Source organism: Pristiophorus japonicus, chromosome 7 (assembly GCF_044704955.1).
Source record: "Pristiophorus japonicus isolate sPriJap1 chromosome 7, sPriJap1.hap1, whole genome shotgun sequence".
NCBI lineage: Eukaryota > Metazoa > Chordata > Chondrichthyes > Pristiophoridae > Pristiophorus > Pristiophorus japonicus.
The window spans coordinates 178,202,870-178,225,034 of record NC_091983.1 but is presented as its reverse complement, the minus strand read 5'-3'; the positions used below and the strand labels follow the sequence as shown (position 1 = coordinate 178,225,034).

General features: G+C 45.1%; 1 protein-coding gene across 1 annotated transcript in view; it reads right to left on the bottom strand.

The window, feature by feature from the left end:
• The window catches only part of cep162 (centrosomal protein 162), a 222,779-nt gene that overhangs the window by 182,796 nt on the left and 17,818 nt on the right, over nucleotides 1–22,165 (bottom strand). Inside the window, exons 6-8 of the mRNA XM_070885594.1 lie at nucleotides 21,810–21,996; nucleotides 11,005–11,081; nucleotides 9,487–9,620 (exon numbers count right to left, since the gene is read on the bottom strand). Of these exons, the coding sequence (XP_070741695.1) occupies nucleotides 9,487–9,620; nucleotides 11,005–11,081; nucleotides 21,810–21,996 (398 nt within the window). The remainder of the gene's footprint in view (nucleotides 1–9,486; nucleotides 9,621–11,004; nucleotides 11,082–21,809; nucleotides 21,997–22,165) is intronic.

The following is a 22,165-nucleotide window of genomic DNA, read 5'->3' as shown; positions in this document are numbered from 1 at the left end:
GACTAATAAAGATTTCCCTCAGTTCCTCCTCCTTACTAGACCCTCTGACCCCTTTTATATCCGGAAGGTTGTTTGTGTTCTCCTTAGTGAATACTGAACCAAAGTACTTGTTCAATTGGTCTGCCATTTCTTTGTTACCCGTTATGACTTCCCCTGTTTCTGACTGCAGGGGACCTACGTTTGTCTTTACTAACCTTTTTCTCTTTACATACCTATAGAAACTTTTGCAATCTGCCTTAATGTTCCCTGCAAGCTTCTTCTCGTACTCCATTTTCCCTGCCCTAATCAAACCCTTTGTCCTCCTCTGCTGAGTTCTAAATTTCTCCCAGTCCCCAGGTTCGCTGCTATTTCTGGCCAATTTGTATGCCATTTCCTTGGCTTTAATACTATCCCTGATTTCCCTAGATAGCCACGGTTGAGCCACCTTCCCTTTTTTATTTTTACGCCAAACAGGAATGTACAATTGTTGTAATTCATCCATGCGGTCTCTAAATGTCTGCCATTGCCCATCCACAGTCAACCCCTTAAGTATCATTAGCCAATCTATCTTAGCCAATTCATGCCTCATACCTTCAAAGTTACCCTTCGTTAAGTTCTGGACCATGGTCTCTGAATTAACTGTTTCATTCTCCATCCTAATGCAGAATTCCACCATATTATGGTCACTCTTCCCCAAGGGGCCTCGCACAATGAGATTGCTAATTAATCCTCCCTCATTACACAACACCCAGTCTAAGATGGCCTCCTCCCTAGTTGGTTCCTCGACATATTGGTCTAGAAAACCATCCCTTATGCACTCCAGGAAATCCTCCTCCACCGGACTGCTTCCAGTTTGGCTAGCCCAATCTATGTGCATATTAAAGTCACCCATTATAACTGCTGCACCTTTATTGCATGCACTCCTAATTTCCTGTTTGATGCCCTCCCCAACATCACTCCTACTGTTTGGAGGTCTGTACACAACTCCCACCAACGATTTTTGCCCTTTAGTGTTCTGCAGCTCTACCCATATAGACCTTGGTCAATGCTTGGCATAACAACTGCGTTTGCTGACTATGATGCTGATGATGCTCCTCAGGACTTTCAAGGCTTTCATGTGTCCAAGGAGAAAGCAATGATTGCTCAACTTTTAGATTATGCAAGAGGGCTGACTTGCTAAGCTGCGCAGGAATTGAATGAGGACAATGTCACAGAAGTCATGGACATAGACAACGATGCTCCCATTGTGCATGCAGTGACAGATGAAGAAATCATGCAGAAGGTTTTGCATCCAGAAGAAAAGGATGAAAGCAGTGAGGATGATGATGCCTGTGATCAAGTCGAAAAAGTGCCGATTGACAAAGCAATCAATCTTTGTCAAGAATTAATTTACGCCTAAGAGCAACGAAGCTTCATAAGTGAAGAAGAAATACTGCAGGTCTACAGAATTCGGGAAAGATTAGTGAAAGAAAAGCCCAAATTATTTAAACAATCAACAATATTAAATATCTTTCTAAAGAGGTCGCAACAGAAGGCCCAAGACCTACAGCATGCAACTACACCAGTAGTTTCCACATTTGATAATCCTATTGCTGGCCCATTATCAGCCCCACACATCATAGCTCATAGCTGAGCCCTCTACCTCAAGCACAACCTCCAGCCAATTGTAACTGTACCTGTTTATTTTCACCCTGTTTAACAAAAGCCTTCATTTACTGATTTATACTGTATTTCATAACTTAAAAGTTTTACAAATAAAAACCATTATATTTCATGCTTTGAGTACTGTACATTCCTTTTCAAATTTGAAGATGGTAGCAAAAGATACAGGCCGGGAAGCTCACATTAAGTACAGTTACAAAGTACAGGTGACTGCGTTGCAAAAGCAAGGGAGGGAGACTTACCATGCGTTGCGAAGAAACGAGGACTACAAGGCCCGAGAGAAGAACTACAAAATGACGTCCAAAAACCGGAAATATCGCAACCTAGGCCCGGGCATTTCCGGACTCGGGACACGCTTCTGACATTCCAAAATCAGGAAATACTCGAACCTGGGCTCGGGCGTTTCCCATCTTCAGAACATCAGAAACATGTTCCGAAGTCCGGAAAAACCAGAAAACCGGCTCGGCCTTGGTCCAGAGATTGCCGTATTCGGGAGGTCGAACCTGTACTCTCATTCGAGCATCACCATTCTGTCAGGTGGCAGCTTGATAAGATTTTCCCCAGCTACCAGTCATATAGCACACCTACAGCTGCACACTTCTACTATTAGATGCAGCTTCAGCAAGCTGCAGATTCTACCTACACCTGCAGCATCACTAAATGCACAATGAGGGAAATTCACTTTGTTCTGACTTTAAAAATGATGCCTGTACCAACATGAATATACTTGAAAGAGAATCATAGAATAGAATCATAGAATGGTTACAGCACAGAAGGAGGACATTCGGACCATCAAGCATGTGCCGACTCTCTGCAAGGGCACTGCAGCCAGTCCCACACATCCGCCTTTCCCTGTAGCCCTGCAATTTAATTTTCCTTTAGGCAATTATCCAACTCCCTTTTGAAAGCCACGATTGAATCTGCCTCCACCACCTTTTCAGGCAGTGCATTCCAGATCATAACCACTCGCTGCGCAAAAAGGTTTTTCCTCATGTCGCCTTTGGTTCTTCTACCAATCACCTTAAATCTGTGTCCTCTGGTTCTTGACCCTTCCACCAATGGGCACAGTTTTTCCCCATCTACTCTGTCTACACCCCTCATGATTTTGAACACCTCGATCAGATCTCCTCTCAACCTTCTCTGCTCCAAGGAGAACGTCCCCAGCTTCTCCAGTCAATCACATAACTGAAGTCCCTCATCCCTGAAACCATTCTTGTAAATCTTTTCTGCACCCTCTTTAAGGCCTTCACATCCTTCCTAAAATGCAGTGTCCAGAGTTGGACACAATATTCCAGTTGCGCCGAACCAGTGTTTTATAAAGGTTCCGCATAACTCCCTTGCTTTTGTACTCTGTGCTTCTATTTATGAAGCCCAGGATCTCGTACGGTTTCTCAACCTGCCACGCCATCTTCAACTATTTGTGCACATATACCCCCAGGTCTATCTGTTCATGCACCCCCTTTAGGATTGTACCCTTTAGTTTATATTGCCTCTCCTCATTCTGCTTATCAAAATGTATCACTTCATACTTTGATGCATTAAATTTCATCTGCCACGTGTTCGCCCATTCCACCAGCCTGTCTATGTCCTCTTGAAGTCGATCACTATCCTCCTCACTGTTCAATGTATTTCCAAATTTTGTGTCATCTGTAAATTTTGAAATTGTGCCCTGTTCACCGAAGTCTAAGTCATTAATATGTATCAAGAAAAGAAGTGGTCCTAGTACCGACCCCTGGGGAACACCACTGTGTACTTTCCTCCAGTCCGAAAAACAACTGTTCACCAATACTCTCTATTTCCTGTCACTTAGCCAATTTCGTATTCATGGTACCAATGTCTCTTTTATTCCATGGGCTCAACTTTTCTGGCAAGCCTATTGGGCCCAAGTTTTGGATCCCCGGTAGAACGGCGCACCTCGGAGAGGCCTGCCCAATTTGTAGAACTGAAAAAGCGGCAAATACTTACCTCGCGATTCTCCGATATCTGTAGGCCTGTTTGCAGCTCAGCTTGGCGCATCAGGAGCTGTTGGGGGTGGAGCTACAGCCCTGCACCAAAAAGAGTGCCGGCAGCTGCGCCCGTGCACAGTAGCTCCTGGCCCTCCCAGCGCGTTCTGTCTCCGGAAGACGACCCTATCCCTGGCCGAAGGGATGTCGCCCCCTATCCCGGGCCGAGTGGCCTGCCTACCCTTACCTCTTCGGCAGCGGGGCCCGTCCAACCAGCATCTTGGGAGTGGGCTCCGCCCGAACTCCTCTTCAGCGGTGGGGCACGCCCAACCGGCATCTCGGGGGCGAGCCCCGCCTGAACTCCTCTTCGGCGGCGGGGTCCACCCGGCCAGCTCTTCAGCAGGCTGTTGGAGGGCTCCCGGTGCTGCATTAGGTGAGTAGAAACTTTTAATTTTTTATTTATTGATTGATTTTTTTTATTACTTTATTATTTTTAATTTTTTTGATTGGTTGATTTATTGATTTATTTGGTAAAAGTGAAGTGTTTAATGCTTTGTAAAATCCTCTAACTTCCCTTCCCCCCCACATCTCTCGCTACCTGTGCCTAATTTATAAAGTGTAGGCAAGGTTTTTCTGAGCGTACAAAAATCGACACTTACTCCGTTCTAAGTTAGTTTTGGAGTAACTTTTCACTACTTAAACTTGCAACACAAGCGTAAGTGGCTGGTAACACCCCCTTTTGAAAAAAACAACTGTACTAAAACAAAACTATTCTAACTAACTAGAACAAACTAAATGGCGAGAATTGCAATTTCTAAGATACTCCATACTAAACTAGTTGCTCCAAAAAAAATAGGAGCAACTCGAGCCGAAACTTGAGCCCGTTATGTGGCACTTTACCAAACACCTTTTGGAAGTCCATGTACACCACATCAACCGCATTGCCCGGAGCAACCCTCTCTGTTACCTCATCAAAAATCTCAATCAAGTTAGTTCAATACGATTTGCCTTTAACAAATCCATGCTGGCTTTCCTTAATTAATCTACACTTGTCCAAGTGACTGTTCATTTTGTTCTGGATTAGCCTAACATCTGTGGTTGGGAAAATGTAGGAGTCCATTATTAAAGAAGCAATAGCAGGACATTTGGAAAAGCAAAATTTGGTCAGGCAGAGTCAGCATGGATTTATGAAGGGGAAGTCATGTTTGACAAATTTGCTGGAGTTCTTTGAGGATGTTATGAACAGGGTGGATAAAGGGGAACCAGTGGATGTGGTGTATTTGGACTTCCAGAAGGCATTTGACAAGGTGCCACATAAAAGATTACTGCACAAGAGAAAAGTTCACGGGGTTGGGGGTAATATATTAGCATGGATAGAGGGTTGGCTAACTAAGAGAACAGAGAATCGGGATAAATGGTTCATTCTCGAATTAGCAATCAGTAACTGGTGGGGTGCCGCAGGGATCAGTGCTGGGACCCCAACGATTTACAATCTGTATTAACGACTTGGAAGAAGGGACTGAGTGTAACGTAGCCATGTTTGCTGATGATACAAAGTGGGAGGGAAAGCAGTGTGTGAGGACACAAAAAAATCTGAAAAAGGTCATAGACGGGCTAAGTGAGTGGGACGCATGACCGTTTGAGCAAATGCGCGTTAAAGCGTGCGTGCATGTGCAATGGGGCAGAAACCTTGGCAATCGGCCATTTAAAGGTAAGGAGTGATTAGTGTGATTAGTGATTTTTGGGTGGTTGAGGGAGTGGAAAGGAATGCTGCATAAGAGAATGTAAGGTGAGGACTGTGTCTTTTCAAGATTACCCGAGTGTAAATCCGATACACCAATGACGCAAGAGTGTGCAACAAGAACGAAGAACTTCTTGCATGAAGAAGTGGAGAAACTAGTCATTGTCATTGAGGACAGATGACAGGAGCTGGATATCAGTAAGAGTGGTCCCACAAAAATTCCACCCAAAGAAATGAGGAGACGCTGGAACCTAGATGGCAGAAGAATACTCCGCAGGGGTGAATACCACAAGATCTGGAAGCCAGTGTAAAAAGAAATGGCAGGACGTTGGTCAAGTAGTGCAAGTAATATATTCATTTTTAAATAGAATTGCAATTGTAACTGTGACCATCTGTATATGTCCCACCCATCAGAAGCGCACCATGTGTCACAAGTTATATTTTCATCTTTGAAGAAGAAATTGGCCCACAACAAAAGGGCAAGAATTAGAACAGGGGAAGGGCCGCCAAATCTGCACCAACTAACACCCCTAAAACAGAGGGTCGCTGCCTTGCTGAGTCGTACCTGCAGAAAAGAATCAGTTCTGCACAAGCTGGACCCACACACGAGGATGAGGTTCAGTCATGAAAATGCATCTTCGCCCTTCAAATCAACCTGCTGACTGGCCTGCTACGCGTGAGACTACTCATGCCACCCATCCTGCCTCCTCAGTGCTGCTAACCATTTGACTGTTCTGTTGTATTTTGCAGAAGGCGGCGACAACCCTGAAGATCCACAAGAAGATCCAGATGTGTGCGCTCCAGACCAAGGCGGGTGGGGGAGGAGGGGTCCATGGATATGTGTTCATGGGAGAATGCTGATTGTGATATGGACCATTTTGCCAGACACCTCCATGAACTCTGCTACGACATTCCATGGTTTCACACCTTCCGAGGTTGCGGGTCTCAGTGGCGGTGGTGAAATGCAGGTTAGAACACCCAGGGCCCCACCGTCCCAGCCTGCACTTCGTACTGGAGGGGTGCCGCTAGGCAGACCCATGGCAAGGGGAAGGAGAAGCCGACCAGGCCCTCCTGAGATGAAGCCTTCATCAGATGTTCATCAGGTTGTGTCATTGGGTGAGGAGACCAATGCCCTGACCCGATCACTCGTGGCCACCATCAGTGGGGTGCGCGATGAGGTAGCGACACAGTCGGGAGAAATATCAGCACTGAGACGGGAACTGAGGGTGGGCATGTCAGAGGGAGTGAAATCGATGGCAGAGGCCATGAGGGAGCTAGCTGCTGCAATAAGGGCACACAGCCCGGACAATTAAATGCCACTCCCACTACAATCCCCACACCAGCCTCCGTTGAGACCAAAGCCGGGCCCCCAACCCCGCCCACCACCATCACCATCCCTATGAGGAAGTGCACATTCCCCAATATGTGGGTGAGAGATGGGTGCAGCCTTTCTTTGCTGTTGTTGTTCTTCTTGTTGTGGAAGTGCATTGTAAATTTTCCAATAAAAGATATTTTGCATTAAAACTGAATCATGTTCCATTAGCACCACAACACATTTATTTATAAAAAGAAAACATCCATCACCCCTACAGTTATGCGAGCCTGCCGCCCCTAGACCTAGCCGAAGGGCTAGCCGGTGCGTTCTGCAGGTGGCAAGGCAGGACTGTTCCATTTTCAGTAGCTGATTTTTCTTTCATTTATTTTTGATGATGTTGTGATGTTGTGCTGATGCTGCGAAGGTGTTTAGTGCTTTATCATCCTCGAACTCACCTTCCCCCCCCCGCCCATCTCTGGCTACCTGCACTGATTTCTTAAATGTAGGTAAGGTTTTTCTGTGCCTACAAAAGTGGCCACATACACTGGCCCAAGTTAGTTTGGAGTAACTTTTAGCTGGCCAAATTTGCTTCTACGGCCAAAAAAGGCGCAAGTGGCTGGTAACGCCCCTTGGAGGAAAAAAAAAACAAAACTAAAAAAAAAACTTACACAGGAGCAACTTAAATGGGGAAATTTGCAATTTTTAAGTTATTCCCAAAAAAGCTACTTGCTCAAAAAAAGCGGGCAACTCCTGGGGAAATTTGAACCCTATATTAGGTAGTTGAAGTCCCCCATTATCACTACTCTATAGTTCTTGCATCTCTCTAATTTCCTTGCAAATTTGCTCCTTTATATCCTTCCCACTCGTTGGCGGCCTATAGAATACAGCTAGTAATGTAATGGTACCTCCATTATTTCTCAACACTAAGCAAATAAATTCTGTCCTTGACCCCTCCACGACATCCTCTCTCTCTAGCACTGTAATATGCTCCTTAACCAATACTGACAAGATGACTCAACTGTAAGTACCCAGTTTCAAGGACCCCTGGCCTCCATGAATTTTGTTTTGTAATAACTTTAATTAATAGGGCTTCTATACATGGAACTGACTAATTATTTTGTTTAACTTATTTTCACTGCACTGAAAAAGATAGAGAGGGGATATAATGCTGGCCCTGAAAAGGAGGAGAGACAAGCAAGGAGGTTATTTTGTTTAGTGATCAGAGAGGAAATAAGTACAAAAAGTACTTGTTTCCCTACAGTGCAATGTATTTTTGGAACAAATTCCCAGAAAAGCAGTTAATGGTGTCCTGATTATTTCCTTTAAAAAACAACCTACTGGTTAAATACAGGATTAAAGATTCTAATAATGAACAGAGACAAATTTCTCAATGTTTCCTTTGCTACTGAGTCCATGGTTGAATCATCGGTGCAATGTAACTAGTCAGGGGTTGTAAGGTTGGATTAATATCCTGAAACTTTACTTGATTACCTTCAGGAATCATGGAGAAACATCAGTGATTTAAGTTCAAAACATAGGGCTCAATTTTCCCCAAAGCATTTTTTTGGCGTACTTGAAGAGTTACACCCGATTTTTTGGGGCCCCAAGAACGGCAGAAGTATTCTAAGTTTCCCCATTGGATCTCTTTATTTTGGCGTGGCCTAACCTGACCTTTAGTTTTGGGGGTGGAGCCTTGATCTGCGCCAAAAAGATCGGGCTGCCATGGTAACCAGGGACACAATGCGAGCAGAGGCTGCAAAGAGAAGCATACAGCCACCTACAAACACATTAAAAGAATTGAAAAACACATAGCACCAACTTGCCTCCAACCCCGCCCGAAGGTTGTCCGGTCTTCTCAGTCGCCAGTTTGTGTGTCTCTCTCTCTTCTCTCCCCCACCCCCTCTCCACCTCCCTCCCACCCCGCCCCTCCCCTCCCACCCCCCCCTTCTCCACCTCCAACCCGCACCCCCATCACCCCACCCCGAACCAGGGACCGGACTGTGTGTGAACCAGGGACCGAGAATGGGACCAGACAGCCTTCGTGCAGGGTTGGAGGTAAGTTGCTGCTATGGGTTTTTCAATTCTTTCAGTGTGTCCGGGCATCTGCTGCGCCGCTTTCCTTGCCTGCACCGATTTCCTTAACTCTAGGGAAGGTTTTTCAGGACAGCCCACATACACTGGCCTAATCAGAACTGGAGTAACTCTCAGCTGGACAAACTTCCCTAAATGGTCAGAAATGGCATAGGTGGCTGGTTACACCCTCTTTGGCTGAAACAAAAAACTGACTTAAAAAATTCGTAACGGAGTTAAGCTGGTGCAAATTGATTGGGGAAACTGGGGATTTTTAAGTTAGGCCAAAAAAAGCAGCCTGCTCAAAAAAAACCGGCACAAATACTGGGGAAAATTGAGCCCAATTGAAACAGCAGTAGGCCATTAAGTCTCTTGAACCGGTTCTGCCATTCAATTAGATCTTGGAACTTTTACGGGTTTGTTGTCTCCCTTAGGAAATCTAGTGCATTGGATAAAGGTTCACAACAGGAATTGTACAGCGTGTATGTTGAAAGCTGGACGAATGAGCCATAGGGTCTTCTCTTACGCCATATTTTATATGTTCTTAGGAAGCAATGGAGAGCATGCATACTGGAGTGGCATCAGCCCAAGGATCCTTCGTTGAGCTACCTGTTTCACAGAAGAGGAATCTTGCTATACTGGGCTAAAGCCTGGCCATTGATAAATTGAGTCTTTCATTTCCAAGCAGATTTGTTCTTAAAAAAGGCTTACGCCCGACATAAATCAAATTATATTACTATTCTTCATAACAAGAGTCAAATTTACTCAATGATTACCTGTTCTTTGATCTCCTTTTCATCTTCGTGTTCTAGAATATACTTAGTCTTGTCATTGTCATTATCTGATCCAAATTCTTCACCTCCAAACTTATCAGAATCATCTTCAAAATCTTCACTGTAGTGTCTTGAAGCTGAATTCCAAAGTTTAACACAATATTAATTCTGTAGGCACCTTTCAATACAGATATATATTGCACATACATCTGAAAACAAATTTAGAACAATCAAGATGTTTTACAATTAAAGGATTTGTAGAACCACAGAATAGTACCCAATTTACATGGTTGAAAAAAAACAGTATCCTTGAAATGTAGCCAGCTGAATATCCTAACCTGAAATCTGGAACATTCCAAAACATTTACATTTCCAATAGCCACAAAATGCTATAATCTTCTAGTTCTGGAGAAACTCCAATTTCCTTTTATTGCAAAAATATTTAATGCAAGCAACTTATAAACAAGCTACAGTATTCTCTGAAAAATTAACTTACAATTGAGACTGTGCATTCAGCAGTTTGTACTTCTAAGGTGACCACGTACGTCACATTGAAGAATTACATAAACAACTCAGAATCTGAACATGTTGTTCAGAATGGCAATGCATTTCATTTTCCTGCTAAGTCCTGGCCAAATTCGTGAATTTATTCGCTATGCAACAATGTAGATGTAACAGACCCCTCACCCCAGTCCAAACTAGTCCTAAACGTAGATTTTGCTTTTCATGTTTTCTACTGCATTCCTGGTCTAGGTGTCCTTCTCTGCCTGTCTACGACAGTGCAAAGATATATATATATATATATGTACAGTATTAAACAGTATATCTGCCAGCAATATGAAATCAACCCCGCACTGTAAACAAGACAGATTTCCAAAGTTCGGTAAGCCCAGCACATTGCAGAACCATTTCAAGTAGCACTTATGCAATGTAAAAGAGACATTATAGTTACTGTTGAAAATTACTGGGATTTCTACAGTTTGTATAAACTTTGATTTCATAGAACCTTGCAGCCACAAAAGCAAGCCATTTGTTTCATTGCCCCTGTGCCACCTCTGAAAGAACTATCCATTTTGTTTCATTCACCTGCTCTTTCTTGACAACTTTTAATTTTTTCTTTAAAAAATATTTATCCATTTCTATTCCTAACGCTGCTTCATGTCCTAACAACTTTCTGCATTAAAAAATCTCCTAACCTCTACCTTTGTTCTTTTGGTGATTATCTTAAATTTATGCTTTCTGACCAGTGAAAATAGCATTTTCCTATTTACCTAAACTAAATCCTTATAATTTTCAGATCTTGCCTTAACTTTCTCTGTTCTAGTGAAAAGAGCCCAGTTATATTACTATTGAACAATGAAATTCGAACGTGTGTTTTTTTAATGAAAAGAACAAAAATATACATTGATTTCAGAAGCAATTAGCAAAAAACAAGAAATTTGTTTGTAGTTGTTGCAAAGAAGTTTCAGTCACATGTGGCATATGTGCCTTATTCTTGCCCAAAGCTGTTAATAACATTACCTGTGACACTTTTAGGTCTTGACTCATCCTCCTCATTTGTCTCCTTACCCTCTAACGCTTCGAGCCTGTCTTCATTTCTAGAAATAAAATCAAAAGGTAAAATGCTACTCCTGCATATGTCTATCCTCTCAAAATTGGAAACAAACATCTACCACATCATCAATATTTCATCAATGCCTTGTACTGATACTATTTGAATGCTTATATCATTGAACTTCTCTGTGCATTTGTCCACATCAGTTCATGGTTCTAATAGAAATTTGCATTGTTCTATTATCACAGATTCACTTATTTTTTTTAAACTAAAGTTTAGTAAGAGCCTTGGTGTAGTGGTTTAGTCAGTTGCATCTTACCGTGTACAGGATAGAATCAGATATCCACAACATGGTAAAAAAAAACAAAATCAGATTTAAAACAAACATTCTCAAGATTCCTTTTAAAATGAATACACACCAATGGATTTTTGTAAGCAACTAATTTTAGCGCAACTGAATCCTTAAAACTGAAACGTTAGTATTCAGTGATTTAAAAAGTCATTTTACAATTCTGAACAGGGAGTCTCTCACCCCCAGCAACACATTTCAGAAATTTGGACTCACTCTGCCCACCATAGAATAGAATGGTTACAGCACAGAAGGAGGCCTTTCAGCCCATGTCGACTCTCTGCAAGAGCACTTGAACTCATCCCACTCCCCCACCCTTTCCCCGTAGCCCTGCATTTTTTTTTCCCCTTCCTATTCCCTTTTGAAAGCCACGATTGAATCTGCCTCCACCACCCTTTCACGCAATACATTCCAGATCCTAACCACTCGCTGCGCAAAAAAAGTTTTTCCTCATGTCATCTTTGGTTCTTCTGCCAATCACCTTAAATCTGTGTCCTCTGGTTCTTGACTATTCTTCCAGTTTCTCTGTATCTAATCTGTTTAGACCGCTCATGAATTTGAACATCTTTATCAAATCTCCTCTCAAACTTTTCTGTTAAAAGGAGAACAACCATAACCTCTCCAGTTTATCCACATAACTGAAGTCCCTCATCCCTGGAACTATTCTTGCAAATCTTTTCTGCACTCTCTCGAAGGCCTTCACTTCTTTCCTATGTGCAGTGCCCACAATTGGACACAATACTCCAGTTGAGGCCGTACCAATGCTTTATAAAGGTTTATCATAACTTTTGCACTCTGCAATGAATGTAATGACTCAAAAGACTTGTTACTGTAAACTGCCTCAGGTGTAAACCTGATCCAACTTTATTTGCGGCCCAAGTAACCCGCATGACATGGTACCCGCGCTTCTATACCAGTGACCGCATACACGCGCATACAGCCCGAAGACCTCAAAAGTGGCGCCCCCCTGGTGTCTGGTGCCCCCACGCATAAATACATAACAACATCCTCTTTCAAGATCTTAATATCAGTCTTTTTTAAATTAAGACGGTCTGGGACTTTCCGCTCATGCGTTGAATGTCTCAGTTCAACTTCAGTTCTAGGCGAGAATTCTGAGTCAGTTGTGACTGAAGGCTGAATAATTGATCTGATGGGAGTGGTAATGACCACATTAGGGACTGGAAGTCCAGTTTCAATAATGACAGCAAAGTCCTCTGATGAATGAACATTGGTTGGTTGGTCACTGACTGCATCTTCCTCATCCGTGTGCCACAGTTTTATCTGATCAATATTTTTCCTGCATGTTTGCCCATTCTTGAGAACGACAACAAACATTCTGTTGCCCTCCTTGGCTGTAACAGTAGCGGCAATCCACTTTGGACCTTGACCATAGTTCAGTACATAAACCGGATCGTTGTCAGAGATGTGACGTGACACAGCAGCACGATCTTGATACTCTTGCTGACTTTGACGTCTGTTTTCAACATGATCATTCAAATCGGGATGAAGAGAGAGCTTGGTCTTGAGACTTCTCTTCATCAATATTTCAGCAGGGGAGACCCCAGTAAGCGTATGAGGTAACTGAGCAGTATACAGGACAAGCAAGTCTGCAGCGAATCCCGAGTTACACGTTTCATACTCTGTTTGATCGTTTGAAGCATCGTTTGAACAGCACGCTCTGCTTGACCATTAGAAGCAGGTTTGAATGGGGCTGACCTCACATGTTTAATACCATTGAGTTTCATGAACTCTTGAAACTCCAGACTTGTGAAGCAAGATCCGTTGTCGCTCACAACAATGTCAGGCAAATCATGAGTAGCAACCATGACACAAAGGCTCTCAATAGTAGTTGGAGACGTAGTGGATGACATAATAATATTCTATCCACTTTGAATATGCATCCACCACGACAAAAAACATCTTTCCCAGGAAAGGGCCCGCAAAATCGATGTGGATCCTCGACCATAGTTTAGATGGCCACGACCAAAGACTCAACGGAGATTCTGCTGCATGCAAGTATTAGCCCTAGCAATGGCTTTCATCATGACAATATGAGTGCTATGTAGTTCACGTACAAATTTTTGTCTGCCTTCCTTAGGCATAACAACGTGATTACCCCAAAGCAAACAATCTGACTGAATGGACATGTTCATATTTGCGATGGTTGTAAGGTTTGGTCTCATCACACATTTCCATAGGTATTGCAGACCAATCACCACTGAGGACACAACGTTTCACAATCAATAAAATAGGGTCATGGCTGGTCCTGATCCTAACTTGTTTAGCAGTGACAGGTGTTCTTTCACTCTCAAAAGCATCTATTACTAACAGTAGATCTTCAGGTTGAGGAGTCTCCACCTCAGCTGTGGGCAACGGCAGACGACACAGTGCATCGGCACAATTCTCAGTGCCAGGTCTATGACGAATAACATGACGACGGTCGTCGTCGTCGTCATCATAGGCAGTCCCTCGAATGGAGGATGACTTGCTTCCATGCCAAAAAAGGATAGAGTTCACAGGTGTTTCAATGAAGGACCTAATATTCCAGATCCCAAACTACTTCCTGAAGGGTGGAAGATGCCTGTGCGTGGATTTTTTTAACGTGGGGTGATCGTTGCACACCAGCCACCACACGCGCTTGACAGAGTTAGGTCTTGGTCCAGTGGCAAGGATTAACCAGGACGACTGGAGACCAGCTCTGCTGCACAGACCTAGTGTTCACACATATCGCAGTGTGGGTTGGCCCGTGCTGCCCCTGGGCCCTCGCCTCTTCTGGGCCCCGAACTCATGCCTCTCCCGGGTCCCGATCGTATCTCTCTACAATCTCTCGCCATTCCTGCTGTACCTTCCCACGCTCCAATCACCGACCCACAGCAAGATGGGTACCTCTTAACCGCCCCGCTGAAAGATGGCCTGACTGCGATGCTGTAAAGCAGTGGCTCAGGGGGCAACACTCTCGCCTCTGAGTCAGAAAGTTAGGAGTTCCAAGTCCCCACTCCAGAGATTTGATTACAAAAATCCAGGCTGACACTTCCAGGGGAGTGCTGCACTGTCAAAGGTCAGTCTTTCGGATGAGATGTTAAACAAAGGCCCCGTCTGCTAGGCAGACAATGTCAACGCCCACCTCTGGATATGGGACGATGCATTGGTATTAATCCCTTTGTTTTCCAAAAACAATGAAATGAGTGGTTTGTGATCCGTTTTGAGTTCAAAACAAAGACCAAACAGATATTGATGCATCTTTTATACACCGGCCAAAGCTTCTTTTTCTACCATGCTGTAAGCTCTTTCTGCCTTTGACAAATTTCTCGAAACATACGCAACAGGTTGTAGCTTACCCGATTCATTTGCTTGTTGGAGTACACAGCCAACCCCATATGATGAAGCATCACAGGCCAATATAAGATGCTTACACGGACCATAATGAACAAGCAACTTGTTTGAACAGAGCAGATTCTTAGCTTTCTCAAAGGCTCTACCTTGAGACACCCCAGATCCAGTTGTCGCCTTTTCTGAGTAGCATGTGCAGTGGCTCTAACAAAGTGCTTTATCTGGGTAAGAAATTACCAAAAGTAGTTGAGTAGCCCAAGGAATGAACGCAGCTCCGTCACATTCTGAGGCCTGGGTGCATTTTTGATGGCCTTGGTTTTCGAATCAGTAGGCCTGAGGCCATCGCAGCAATCTTCCTCCCCAGAAATTCAACTTCAGGTACCATGAAGACACACTTTGAACGTTTCAGCCCGAGTCCCATTTTGTCCAGACGATGTAGGACTTCAAGATTGTTCAGATGTTCAGTAGTGTCAATACCTATGACCAGAATGTCATCTTGAAACATGACAGTTCTAGGAACGGACTTCAGTCGACTCTCCATATTCCTCTGAAATATGGCTACAGCCAAACGAATTCCAAAAGGACACCTGTTGTCGACAAACAGTCCTTTTATGGGTGCTGATGCAGGTGAATTTCTGCGAAGTGTTGACAAGCTCCTGTGTCATATAGGCCGACATCAGATCCAATTTAGTGAACAACTTTCCACCAGCTAGCATGGTGAACAGGTCATCAGCCTCCGTAATGGGTACTGATCCCGTTTCGAAAATCGGTTCATCGTAACCTTGTAGTCTCCACAAATCCCGACAGTGCCATCACTCTTCAACATAGGAACAATAGGACTGGCCCACTCGTTAAACTTGACCGGTGATATGACCCCTTCACGTTGGAGTCTGTCAAGCTCAATTTCAACCTTCTTCCTCATCATATAGAGAACAGATCGAGCCTTATGACAGGCCTTGCATCAGAATCCAGGTGAATCTGCACCAGTAAAATTGCCAATGCCCGGTTCAAACGAAGAAGGAAACTTCTTCAACACTAGAGCACACGAGTGTCATCCACCGATGACAACACGTTGATATCATTCCAATTCCACTTGATTTTCTCGAGCCAATTCCTGCCGAACAGCGTTGGACCATTACCTGGGACAATCCATAATGGTAGATCATGAACCACACCATCATATGACACCTTGACTACTGCACTGCCAATCACCAGTACGAGTTCCTTAGTGTAAGTACGTAACTTGGCAATGACTGGACTCAGCTTAGGCTTCGCAGCTTCAGTGTCCCACAGCCTGTCGAATGTCCTTTGGCTCATTATCGACTGACGCATACCTGTCTCCAGCCCCATTGATACAGGCATGCCATTCAGCTTCACATTAACGATTATCGGCTTGCTCCTTTCCACAAATGAATAAAGACCATACACTTCCTCCTCGGGTTGTGTATCTGGGCCAGCACTGGACTGGTCATCATCAGCAATGTGATGAACGGCAGCATGCCTGCTCAGTTGTGGGCACATTCTCTGAAGATGCCCCACTTTCAAACAGCCATTACAGGAATACTGTTTAAACCGACACTGATGAGGCCGATGATTGCCCCCACAATGCCAACAGGGTGAAAATCGGATTTGCACCAGTTGGCGGACTTTGAGCAGCTACAGGTTTCACATAAGCAGTCGAGTCAGCCCTGCCATATGCAGCTCTGCCAAACGACGACACAATCTTGTTTACAGTACTTGCCGTGGAGCTCCGACTCTTCAATATCTGCCTCAAATTATCATCAGTCGTCATGCATGCCTGGGCAGTCGCGATGGCCTTGCTCAAATCCAGCTTCTCTTTGGCCAATAACTTCCGAAGAATCACATCATGGTTAATGCCTATCACGAAGAAAACTCGCAGCATTTCTTCCAACACGTTCCCGAACTTACCTGGCTCAGCAAGATGTCGCAGGTCGGCAATGAATCCCGACACATCCTGGCCCTTAGCATGAACATGCATGTAGAAGCGACAGCGTGAGATGATCCCCTCTTTTGGGTTAAGATGTTCACGCACCAAAGCACACAAATCCCCATATTCTTTGTCCGTTGAACATAAAGGCGAGAGAAGATTCTTCATAAGGCCATAAATTTTCAGACCACAAACGGTGAGGAAAACCACCCTGCGCCGAACTAAGTCAGCCTCTCCCTCCATTTTGTTGGCCACAAAATACTGATCCAGGCGGTCGCTAAAATCCGCCTAATCCTCACCATTCGCGAATCTCTCCAAAATTCCAATAGTGCCCATTGTACATGCGAAGGTTCTTAAGTTACCTCGTCGCCAAATGTAATGACTCAAAAGACTTGTTACTGTAAACTGCCTCGAGTGTAAACCTGATCCAACTTTATTCACACCCAAAGTAACCCGTGTGACATGGTACCCGCGCTTATATACCAGGCCACATGCGTGCAGCCCGATGACCTCAGACAGTGGCGCCCCCTGGTATCTGGTGATAAATACATACCACACTCTATGAGGAAAATTTTCCGGGAGCTCAGTGAACACAATCGGTGGCAGCTCGGTGGGAAAGATTTTGTTTTGACAGTGACAGATTTTGTTTTGGCAGGACCCCGCTATCAACCCGCTGCCATTCGCCTTTCCCAAATGTTAGGTCTGTCAACGCTGAACAGACCCAACACGCAGCAGCAGGGGACGCAATTCAGGTCAAAGTCACTCGTGCCCTCAACTTTTTTTTGCATCATGCTCCTTCCAGGCAACTGCAGCAGAGATTTGCGGCATCTCGCAGTCAGCCGCCCACAGATGCCCTCTTTGTAAAGTCCACCAATTATATCAACTTTCCCACTGATGAAGCCAGTGTTACTCAGCATGCACTCGGACTGGCTTCCCATGAGTGCAGGGCGTCATTGACTGCACACATGTGGCCATCAGGGCACCCCATCACAACCCAGCAGTCTTTGTCAATCGCAAGTGCTTCTATGCCCTCAATGTGCAGCTTGTCTGCAACCATAGGAAGATCACGATGCATGTGTGCGCCAAGTTCTCTGGCAGCTGCCATGACTTATATCCTGTGCCTGTCCACCGTCCCTCAGCTCTTCGCACTCCAGTCTTTCTGTCTGGCTGCTTGGATACAAAGGCTATCCACTGAAGACGGGGCTCAAGACGCCTTTGAGGAGGCCAACAATGAGGCTGAGGAACATTACAATCAAAGCCACATCTCCACGTGAAGTGTCATAGAGCAGACAACAGGGTTGCTCAAAATGCGCTTCAGATGCCTGGACAGATCTGGAGTAGCCCTTCAGTACGCACCAGCCAAGGTCTCCAGAACAGTCGTGGTCTGCTGCGCCCTGCACAACAGAGCGCAGCACGAGGATTAGCGCTGCATGAGGAACAAGGCACAAAGCGCACACCCTCTTCAGAGGAGGAAGAGGAGGATGAGGAAGACCTGGAGGGGAGAGCGATCGAAATGCCACCATTACGCGACCACATTGCTGCCTGCGAGGCCAGGATGTTCTCACCATGGCCAGGTTTAATTAACTTTATGCAGCACAGCCATGTGGCTGGCACATGCGTAGCCAGGTAGGTATTACCCCACAGCAACACCATGAAGCATCCCTAAATGACCAGTCCATTTTTTTCACTGTCACCACTATTACTAGAGAAATTAATCCTGACCCTGGGTGACTATTTATGTAGCATCTTTCTTTTCCGTGTGCTTCTACGTGGTGCTACCCCTGTGGCTTCAACAGTTCCCTGCAGCGGCTGATTAGACACCTATGGCAGTTGTCCTCTGGGTTTGGAGCCTGTGAGAGCCCCGCCAAAGTCTGCTCCTCCTGCGACCGTGTAGGGGTAGACTCAGCCATCGCTGTCCGAGGAGGCAACTGGGGCTCTGACCGAGGGGTTGGCAAAGGGGAAGTGTGATCACTTGGCGAGGAGCCCCCACTTCCATTTCCCCTCCCACCATCATCCCTCTTATGGGCCACCCGAACATCCCTGCTAGCACATAGCTGGAGAGGAGTTGCTGCACATCAGTGGGGCCATGAGGACCCACGTCTAGACTGACATCCCTCCTAGAAAGGACATGTATGAGCCTCTGGTTTCTATCCTCCATAGATGCCCGCCTATTCACCATAGTGGCCCAACTATTTTGCAGAGACCATGTGCTCGTGCGACTGGCGCATTAGGTCCTCCATTAAAGTGACCATCCTATCCATGGAGGAAGCTACAGTCGCGAGTGTGTGCGTCACGGTGGTGCTCATGTTAGAAATGGACTCATCCATTCTCTGAGCACTCGCAGTCATCGCGGTTGCAAAACCAGTCAGCCTCCTGCACTTGTTCCTGCAGCTCCAGAATCGTCTTCTTCCTGGATGGCCCCCGAGGTTCAGCGTCTGCATCCAGCTGAGCAGAGCTAGGAGACTCCTGCACCCTCCGATGAGGAGTCTCCACTGCTGACCCTGTCTCCACCATCTACTGTCGCTCACATGTGCTGTGAGACATCAGGTGACAACACTTCTCCATCTTGCGATGGCCCCAGCGAGGTGTGCGTATCTGCGCTGGTGCTGGCTTGCCTCGTCTGAGGTGACGCTGCACCCTCAAGAGGCGGGAGGCTCCTCTGAGGAGTCCTCCCGGTCTTTCCCCTGGACAGTGGGGGGGGGGGGGGGGGGGAGGTGAGGTCTTGATGGACCTGGGAGAGTAAAGAGATCAGTTAGATATATCATATGCCGATTGCATACAGATGCCATTATGTACACGATGAGCATTCAATCTCTCGTGACATCAGTTCCCATACGAGTGACTGATGAATGCCATGTAGCTGTATGGAAACTGATTCTATCACCAGGTTGTTCTGATAAGTTCCTGTCTCCATCCCCCATTTCCGGTTAGTCCACCGCTCCACTAATGCCCAGGGCTGCCTCCTCTGCATTCGTCAGTATTGACATCGATTCAGGGCCAGCTCCTGTTCTCTCTCTCTTTTCCTGCAAGGAGGGAAAGAGAAGATTGAGTGGGAGTGATGGAATGAGTGTAAGGAATGGATCGGTTAGATCTTTAGAGGGAGACTATGATGGAGTGGGGTGGCAATATCAAGTTGCCTCCTTGTGTGTTGTTAGTTGGTATGATTGCATTAGGATGAGGGGTGAGGGGTGCTTAGTAAGATGGGGTTGTGAAAATGTAGATAAGAGAAGGATGAGTGAAGGTGCAAGTGATGTTGGGTTGAGTAAAGATATGCAAGAGTAGGGTTGGGAATGCAGAGTGATGGGGATGCGATGAGAGGCACAGCAGCATGAAGTTATGTGTGACTTTATACTCACTTTTCCTGATCTTAGAAGATCATTGAAGCGCTTGCGGCACTGCACCCAGGTGTGCATCACCACTGACCTGCTAGTAACCTCCTCTGATATCTGCAGTCAGGCTACCTGGGTCTCCTGGGGCTGTCTCTTCCGCCCACTGGCAGGGAAGGGAACCTCCCTGCATACTCTGACTCCCTCCACAAACACATGGAGGGAGTCATTTCAGAAGTGACGAGCAGCCCTCTCCCTCTGAGAAATCATCTGCCACACAAACAAGGACTGTCGGTAATCTAAAGTCTCCAAACCAGGAGTGAAAACAAATGGGGCCATGGCCCTTTAAATATACCAGCGTCAAACGCGTCAGCACTGACGTCACCAGACCTGTACTTTTTAAATTGGCCCAGGTAACACGCAGGATGGGCTTAACAAGCCCCATTACAGTAAAATCTTTTCTTGCAGTGGTTGAAGGCAGCAATGGCCCGCCACAGACCTCTTCCTCCACGGACCCACCTAGGTAGGGGAAATCGTGACCTATGCCTCTATATGAAGCCCAGGATCCTGAGTGCTTTTTATAAAATTGCTTTCTCAACCTGTCCTGCCATCTTCAACGATTTGCCCACATATACCCCTATGTCTCTCTGTTCATGCACCCCCTTTAGTTTATATTTCCTTTTCTCATTCTTTCTAACAAAATGTATCACTTCACTTTCCTGCGTCAAATTTCATCTGCCACGTGTCCACCCGTTCCACCAGACTGTCTATGTCCTCCTGAAGTCTATCACTATCATCCTCGCGGTTCACTATACTTCCAAGTTTTGCGCCATCTGCAAATGTTTTAATTGTGCCCTGTACACCCAAGCCTAAGTTATTAGTATATATCGAAAAGCAGTGGTCCTAGTACTTACCCCTGGGGAACACCATGGTATATCTTCCTCCAGTCCGAAAAACAATCATTTACCACTACTCTCTGTTTCCTGTCACTTAGCCAATTTCGTATCTATGCTGCCACTTTTATTCCATGGGTTTCAACTTTGCGGGCAAGCCTATTATGTGGCAATTTATCAAACGTTTTTTCAAAGTCCATCTGCACCACTTCAACTGCATTGCCCTCATCAACCCTCCCTGTTATCTTATCAAAAAATTCAATTGTTAGTTAAACATGATTTGCCTTTAATAAATCCATGCTGGCTTTCCTTAATTAATCCACACTTGTCCAAGTGACTGTTAGCTTTGTGAAACGATAATCCGGGACAAAATTTTCCCACTACCAAGGTTAAACTAACTGGCCTGTAGCTGCTTGGTTTATACTTACATTCTTTTTTGAACAAGGGTGTAACATTTGCAATTCTCCAGTCCTCTGGCATCACCCTCATATCCAAGGAGGATTAGAAGATTATGGCCAGTACCTCTGCCATTTCACCTTTTGAACCATAATAGTTGGGAAGTTGTGGCCAGTACATGCTTGATTCATTAAAATGTGTTGCCAACAGGCGAGGTGGCCTCTGAATTTCTCTCATAAATTATGCTTATAACATTCTGCAGCTGGATTAACTGAATTACCACATATTAGTCTTGTAGGAAAAAAAACTGGACCAATAACTATATATGCAATAACAAGGGAAAGCACCATTAAGCAGTAATGTTACTGCAAAATCTGGTACATGTCACATCGTCATGCATGTCCTCTAAATAGATAGGAGACATTTGTACTCCAGTTTTCCCCCTTTTACAAGTGAAAGGACACAGAGAACACTCCAAATACTGAATTTCATGAGAATTTTTGCAATTCTTCCTGGATAATTATCTTACTGATTCAAAGCAGTCAGAAGTGTTGAGTCTGTGGATTCCAGTTCTTTGTTTAGCCTGGAATAGTCGATAGTAGAGGAGGCTCCCTTTTCGAGATTAGCAAAGAATTGTTCTTTCTCCTCTTCTTCTTCGAGTGTATCTAGTCCAGCTCCTGGAGTATTTTGCCCAGGGCCTGATGCCATGACAAAGTCTAAGAATGAATAAAACCATATATGTTAGCTTTGAAGAGTACTTTATAATGTGGATCCTACTAAACATTTACATAGGATTACATAGGATGTACAGCACAGAAGCAGGCCATTTGGCCCAACCAGTTTATGCCGGCGTTTATGCTCCATTCGAGTCTCCTCCAGTCGAGC